The sequence below is a fragment of the Chenopodium album genome, chromosome 14, assembly GCF_948465745.1.
Source record: "Chenopodium album chromosome 14, dcCheAlbu1.1, whole genome shotgun sequence".
Taxonomy (NCBI): domain Eukaryota; kingdom Viridiplantae; phylum Streptophyta; class Magnoliopsida; order Caryophyllales; family Amaranthaceae; genus Chenopodium; species Chenopodium album.
The window spans coordinates 44,748,083-44,756,510 of record NC_137847.1 but is presented as its reverse complement, the minus strand read 5'-3'; the positions used below and the strand labels follow the sequence as shown (position 1 = coordinate 44,756,510).

At 29.9% G+C, this 8,428-nt stretch overlaps 1 protein-coding gene across 1 annotated transcript; it reads right to left on the bottom strand.

Moving 5' to 3' along the window:
• Positions 1-4,660: 4,660 nt before the first annotated feature.
• Positions 4,661-6,636, bottom strand: LOC145580283 (F-box/kelch-repeat protein At3g23880-like). The gene is made up of 4 exons (XM_081637706.1): positions 6,618-6,636; positions 6,446-6,481; positions 6,154-6,226; positions 4,661-6,054 (listed from the first exon to the last, which is right to left on the bottom strand). The coding sequence occupies exons 3-4, from the start codon at positions 6,222-6,224 to the stop codon at positions 4,884-4,886; spliced, it is 1,242 nt and encodes a 413-aa protein (XP_081493832.1). The 5' UTR covers positions 6,225-6,226; positions 6,446-6,481; positions 6,618-6,636; the 3' UTR covers positions 4,661-4,883.
• Positions 6,637-8,428: the final 1,792 nt, after the last annotated feature.

Genomic DNA, 8,428 nt, shown 5'->3' with positions numbered 1-8,428 from the left:
GATTTAATCAACGTACTTAATAAACTACTTTCTCTATCTCTTAATGTGGTCATAAAATTTTAAATTAAATACTTAAGTTACCTCCAAGATAAACTAAAGTTACCATGTTATAAATAAAAGTTACCCTGTTATAAGTAAAAGTTACTCATTTAATGGAGACCTTATGATTCTTATCTAATGGAGACTGTATAATTTACATTATAAAATTATACATTAAGCTTTTTTTTTTTTTAAAAAAATAAAATAAAATAATATCTTAATGCCATATTTTCTAAGTCCTTAAGTTATTTTGCAGCACCATTTTTATTTGTTTATTTATTTATTAATTTTTTTTTTTTTGTGTTTTTTTGCCTTAGAAAAATTTTGTCCAATTACTCCTTCTGTCTCTAATTTTTTGCCCCATTGCATGTATATGGTAATATGGGTAATGCCTGTCCAAAAATCACGCACTTCAAATATTATGCACGATAATAATTTTATCTAAAAGTTATTATCTTTGGTTAAATATAGTGTATATATTACGGAGTATATAGAGTGTATATCTTCTAGTCAAAGCATAAGATTAGTACCTCGTTGTATTTAATTCATCACACATTCACACCTAGTTTGAGGCTAGTATTATGTATATATGCTGACTTTTAGTAAAGTGAATAGTAAAGGAAATATTCCCAAATTCTTTCATCTTTATATTTTTATTCATGCATATTATTACATGATATTTATTTTTGATAATTTTACTTGATATGATTATTTTTCAGCAACTTTTGTGTGTGGCCAGCTAACACATCAGTAACCCCTCACTAGATAATCACTGACCGGCCGAATTACCACTGACCAAGTAATCCGCTAATCTAGTAACCCCAAACCGGCCAAATAACTCTTGATCGAGTGAGTAACCCCTTACTGACCGAGTAACCCCTGATTAAGTGAGTAATCCCTGACTGACCGAGTAACTCTTGACCAAGTAACCTGCCCCGACCATTCTATCAAGAAAAAAAAAATATATGTGATTGGCCACACTGTTTGTGATAATTTTTTTATTTAAGAATAATAATGAAATATTATGTATTCCCTCCGTCCCCAAAACTTCAACTCTTTTAGCCTAATTTTAGTCCCAAAATGATCGACCCATTGCATTTAAAATATCCACCAATTTACAACAATATTTGTGCAAAATTAGCTTCCCCATATAAAATTTTATTTTTTCATGTATTTTTAATACTTTATCTCTCTACTTTTTTACAAACCCCATGTAAATTTATCTTTCCAATATGTTTTTATTTCTTTTTATTTAATTTTCTTAATAACCGCGAAATCAACCCAAAAGGGTCGAAGTTTTGGGGAGGGAGGGAGTACATGTATCACATAAGATCAATAAAATTTATATTTTTTTGGCAAAAATATTTAGTGCCCTCTGTTTTAGTATAGTATAGTAAGCCTTGACCGACCGAGTAATCTCTGACTAAGTAACCCCTAACTGAGTAACCCCTAACCGACCTAATCGAGTGAGTAACCCCTTACTAACTGAGTAATCCCTCACTGACCGAGTAACTCCTGTTTGACTGAGTAATCTCTGACTGACCAAGTAACCCTGACAATTCTTACAACAAAAAAAAAAAAAAAAAAAAAAAAAAAAAAAAAAAAAAAGTGGTTGGTCACATTGTTTGTGATGTTTTTTATTTAAGAATAATAATGAAATATTATTTACATATATATGTAGTTAAATTTTTTTAGACAAAAACTGTATGACATAAGATCAATAAAATTTATATTTTTTAGACAAAAATATTACTATATAATATAAATATGATATACATACATTTCTTCTTACTCTAGTTCCACTATGTATGGTAATAATTTTATCTATATCTTTTGTGAAATATAGTGTATATATTTTTTTTTCATCTTTTTAGACAAAATTTGTATCACATAAAATCAATTAATTTATACTTTGATGTCAAAAATATTATATAAGATCAATTATTTTTATTTTACTATTCAAACTGTGATATTTTTATTATATTATAATACACGAATTTTATACATAAAATATATAGGAAATAAAAGGTACTTTAAGAAATTTAGTTAGCTAATTGCTTTATTTTTAGTTTATTTCTTAAAAATCTTACATATAAAATTTGTGAGTTTGTGACTAATACATTTTGATATTTTGATTAAGATCATTTTATTCATAAGTTCATTTTCACCATCGTTATTCTTTATAAATGTTTGCATTTTATTGGTAGGGGCATGGCTGTGTAGGTTATAAATATTGTACTTTGGAGTTTGGAAAATAGCATGAATCCATGATTATTAACGAAAATAGCAATAGCTTGTCCATGTATAACTTTCCCATCAATGTTTTTTTTTTATTATTAATTATGATATTTTTTTATTTTTTTATTGAAAGTTAGGCAATATGCCAATAATAATTAATTCAGTATTTTTTTTGTAGGAGATTATTGTGCTCACAAGAGTGTCATTAAAAAAATGACATGAAAATAAACTAAAAATAAAATGGCATAAATTTTTTTAAGAATTTTTATTTCCTTAAAATCTTACGCATAAAATTTTTTAGACAAAAATTGTATCACTTAAGATTAATAAATTTAAATTTTTTTGGCAAAACTATTATATAATATCAACTATTTTTATTCTAATATACGCTATGATATTTTTATGATATTATATAATATTTAAATTTTATGTGTAAGTTTTATAGGAAAGAAAAGGTCTTAAAAAAATTTGGTGAGCTAATTGTTTAATTTAGAATAGCGGGAAAGGGCGGGAAAATTTTTAATGATGAGACGACACGTGGAGCAATTATTTTGAGTGCTCTTTGTTTTAGTGTAGTTATAGATATATATAAAGTAGACATTTTTCGAGAGCATTTGGAGCGCTACATAAGCAAAAGCATTAGTTCAACCAATGAAAAATGAGATTCACATTTTTTTTAAAAATTAAAAAATAAATCGCCACATAAGGAAAATGAACGAATAAGATTATAAATAGATTTATAAATGCACAAAAAAATTAAAAAAAAAATAAAAGACAAACAAACAAACAATAAATATCCTCTTTTTTTATCTTGCAAAAATAAAAATATCCACTAATCAAGAACATACTTTACCATATTTAATGATAAAAATTTTAACGACTTAAAATTTATCATTTTTCAATCCTATATAACCATCTAATGATAATCCCACATAACCTAGGCCACATAAATAAACATACAATTTTATGAATTGATGAGAATACTCTTTATATAGAGAAGGCTATGGTCATCTATAAAATGTTGGATCAATTAGGTTTTGGCTCTTATGTGTCTATTGAATTCGTTGCTTTTTATGTATTCGAAATGTAAAAATTAAAGATTGATAAGGCAGTGGAATTGTTTGATAGCTTAGAGAATAAGACTAGGGTATCATGGAATGCAATGATCATAGGTTTTGCATGCACAAATATGGGTAAATGGTTATTGTATAGTTATTAATAAATTTTTTTTAATTTTAATGTTAATTTTTTTAACACTTTTGTTTCACAATTTTCAATTTAATAAATTTTTTTAATAAAAAAATTATTATATTTTATCTTTATTCTTTTTAAATCTTTCTCATGCAGTTTTTTTTTGACAAAACAATGACGTACGTAAAAAATTAATTTATTTTATTTTTTTATATTACAATTTTCAATTTAATAATTTATTTAATAAAAAATGAATATATTTTATGTTTATTCTTTTAAATCTTTCTCATGCAGATAAGTTTTTATTGTCACAACTTGAAATTAAAGGCATCAATCAAAAGCTTCCCGAAAACAATTAACTTTTTAAAAAAGGTTTTTAGGGTTAATTTTCTTGATAAGTGTAGTATTCATTGTCATATCATCAATTTATTTTATTAGGACGAAACTTTATTTAGCTTTCATAGGCTTAATTGCGTACGAGTCAATAGAAATTTATCAAACGTACTCTTAGTGGAGTATATTGGATTGGTGAGCTTTCTTTCACGAACACAAATTTCATCTACTCCAAACAAACAACAAATCAGTTAGCAAATTTCTTGGTTGATCTTCATAGCCAAGGTAATAGGAGATCTTGGAGCTTGTGTTAAGGCTTTACTATGCTGCTAGTGCTTTGATAGCATGAAAGAAAGTAAAATAGTGTTTTGATCTTGAATTTTCAATTAGCAAGAAGGTATTTATGCATTCCAAACTATAGTTGAAGAGACGAGCATTATGGTTGAAGATTTCTTAGTGTTACTTGGAAATATAAAGCTTGGATCCCTCTTATCTGCTTCTTCACTAGCGCAAGAAAAGGAGGAGACTCACTGGAGAACAGGTAATGGTGCTGGATTTCCAACAGGTTCCTGGACAAAATTTCAGTGATTACACCAAAAATGTATAAAAACACCGGAACAACCATATAATTACATAAACAGAGGCCGTAAAATGAGTTCTTAACATTCAACAGCCACCCGCAACTGAATAAGGATCAGCTGTTGCTAAGAATGTACCATATGCAAGGATAAGTACATATGAAAAAGATGATGTGAACAGCAGCGCAGCCTGTGTTTGGTAGTGTGTAACACATTTCCAGCATAACTAGTTTTTGGAGAGATTAATAACATGTTCTTTTGCATAAATATACAAACTAAGATGAGGTGGCAAGGCTCTTATTTCATCAATTGGAATACAAAAAATAAGCAAATTACAAAATACACATCAACGATATCTCTAATTTACAAGATATATCACCATATATCAATATCAATAGCTCTAAAGATAAAAAGATTACTACTCTTTATTTTTAAACAAAGCACTTGGCAAACATAGGCTGGTTTTGCACTGGTATGTTGGATAGTGATGAATCCAATACTTAGTTATTTTCTGCTTCCTTCCTCAGGCTGCAGCCCTGACTCGTTCTTATCTTTGATCGAAACCAGACTTTCCATGTAAGCAAAAACTCCTTCACACCACCTTTCCTTCTGAAATGCAAGATCCTTAATTTCTTGTGGTGTTTCGGGATCCAATAAGACCAGCTTACCATCTTCACATTCTAGTAAGAGCCTGTTATTTCTCCAATGACCAACAGGACTCCGAATATCTGACAATGGTCCCACAGTAAATTTCTTGGTCCAGCACTCCTCACTCCATATCCAAATATCAAACTTCTTGTCCGTCTCATGGAGAGACAGAAACGCGAGAGAATCATCATACACTCCAAGACACTTAGAACTTGGTTGTGCATAGTCTGGAACATCAATCTCTTTGAACGCATCAGTAGCCATATCAAAAGAAATGATCACTTCAGAACTATATTCAAATGATCCGAACCAGTAACAACATCCATTCACATAGATGTAACATTTATTACTTTCCAAATCATAAGCTCTAGCCAGATCTCCACAATACTTCCACGAATCAGTCCTCAACGAATAGACAAGGACTGATAGAGGATGCTTGACATCACTTTCATCATCATAATTAGTAAGCCAATAACCTTTCATAACAACCACCTTATAGTCTCCACTAACAGGATCAAACCCAAAACCAAAAACTTCATTAGAAGCATAAGTGAATTCAGACGGAAGATCAGGCTTACAAATCATTTTAGGCAAGGGTTTAAACTCATTGATAGCCGGATTCCACAAAGCACGACCACTAGAATCATACTGGTACAGGTAATATAATCCATGACACGGACCACAAATATACGAGCTATACATTGGCATACTATATAACACTTCATCAGCTAAAACTCGAGGAGATTCATCAACCAACAGCTCATACAGCTGAAGTTCAGCATGGGTAACATAATATTGAACAAGGATACAACCGCGCCAACTTTCATCATTGTTATAGTAGTTATTTAGGTGTTTTGATATGAAATTCGGACTCGAAATAATAGCATGCCATGATTTGCAAACACTCTTAAACTGTAATAGATCTTTCACAGGTAACCTTGACAGAATCTCAATGATTAAATTTTCAGGTAAATGATGAATCTTCTCAATTGCAATTAACATTGACCTCTCTTTTTCTTTATTAATTCTGAAAAATTAATCCCCAAAAACATAATCAGCAAATTTAAAACACCAATCAAAAAATAAAATAAATTAAATTAGAAGGGAAGAGATATAAAGATTTGACCTTTGTTTCAAGAGATGATGAAAACGGCTGTTGTCATCTGACCAAGTGTAACGCTGCAAAGATAGAGCCATTGCTGCAACAAGACAAGAAGATTATTGAGTTAAGCCAATTAACTATATAAAGTATGAAATAAGAAATTGAAAGCAGAAAATGAATGGGGTTTAGAAAATAATAAATATACAATTAAAATTGGAGGATTAAAGGCAAAGCAGAAAAACAAATGATAATTAGATGAAATTAAACATCAATTTATGAAACTTATAAAACAGAGATATATAAAATAATACAGTACCTGGGTATTAGTTAAAAAAGATGGATGGATCTGAATCTGGGTTTGAAGAAGAAGAAAACAAAGTCAATTAAAATAATTGGCCATTAAGTAGTGAAGCCTGATGACGGTTTTACGAAATGAAAAAGGCTTAATATATGCAATTTGCTGATTTTGATTATAGTAATCGGCTTACCAATATTGTGCGTCAACGTACTTGTTATTGAGGGCAATTAGGCCATGCTGTTATTTATTTGGAATGCATATAGGAGAGCTAACTGGTAAATTTACATAATATTTTTTTTTTGATTTTTTATAGTTTCAGTGGTACTTTTAATGTACCATTATACTTACAGTGGTATTTTTAATATACTATTATATATTTAATTTATACTAATAGAGTATAGGTTGTTTTAGTAGTACTATTTATAACGTTATAGATTTAACTGGTACATTATTTGTGCCACTAGAGAGAAAAAAAAAAAATTATCACTCTTTTGTCTTATAGCTGCTATTTACATGCCATGTAAATAGCAGCCAAACGCCAATACTTAACCTGGATCTTAAATACGGAAAAGTATTGGCGCATAGGCTCTATATATTGAGCATGCAAATAGGATGGCATTCTTGTAAATAATGAGAACCCGAGGGTTGAAAATATAATGGCAAAAAATAACACTATATACATAATAATATACAAAAAGTATTATTCAAACAACTTATACTTTAATGATACATTATATGTGTATATTAGTATACAAAAAATGTTTCACTGTACCATTAAGAGAAAGAAAATGTACCACCGAAACCCAAATTGTTCTCCTATGTACATGCCAAATACATAGGTCTTATGCGCCTATATGCACTAATTAAATACAAGTACTCGCCATATACTCCGTATATTTTTGTTTTTGTTTTTTGTTTGTGTGTGCTCTTGTGCAAATGAGGGGCAAAATGGGCAATTGGTTACATCCCGATACTTGTGATTGAGATTAAGAGGTGTCAATTTGATTAATCGGATAAAGTTTGGGTTGACTCACTACGGGTCGGATTTATTCGGGTCAAAGGTATTACCATTTCAACCCACCTCGGTTTGGATCGCGACAAGAATTGTCGAGTTAGGGTCGAGATTTCAGATCGGTTCAGATAAATTCATATCGGCTTCAAAACGAGTTTGACAAGGTTAATTTCGAGTCTAATGACTTTGGGTCAGGTAAATTCGGTTCGGTTGATTTCAGTTCAATTAAGTTTAGTTCAATTTGATTAGGATAAAGTTAATGTATGGTCAAATCCAATTCATATCCTTTTCGATTTGGCTGAAGTTGGGTCGGGTTGACAAAATTCAATATTCAAATAAGGTCATTTTTAAATTAGAAGTATGTAATTATTGAGTACTACCATATTATTGGATCACTGTTAGGTCTTTCATGTGGCATTTTCATATCGTACATGCCAATAAAACTTACGGAGTATATATTAGGTTTCTCACAAGATCAATTCATGTGTCATTTTTATCTTTTGCCAAATTCAATCAGAATTATCGATGACTTATCATATATCTACATAAAAACCTAAATGTAACGATAAATAACAAACTAATAACAGTTCAATAGATGACATTCACATATTTCTAGTTATTATGCCAACAACATTTTAAAGTTTGCACCAAAAGTCGAACATGATAAGTATGACTATAACAAAGGTTCCAGGTGGATTCCAAGTTTTGGGTTGTATTAGAACAAAGTAAGCAACCAAAGAATTAAAGAGATTCACCATAAGTCTAAGAGAGTGTGCAAAGAGACCCTCTACACAGGGCCTCACATCATGGAGGGCCCCCAAATTTAATGAAGTCTGTCATTGTTGGTGAGATCAGAGCAGCGATGATTTAATAGGCTATTAAAGGTAAATTCTTTCTACTACTCTCTCTCCCTATCACTTTCTTTTCTTGTTTTGGAGTGTTTCTTCACCATTTTTATTCAATATTTTTTTTTGTCTTCGACCTTATCA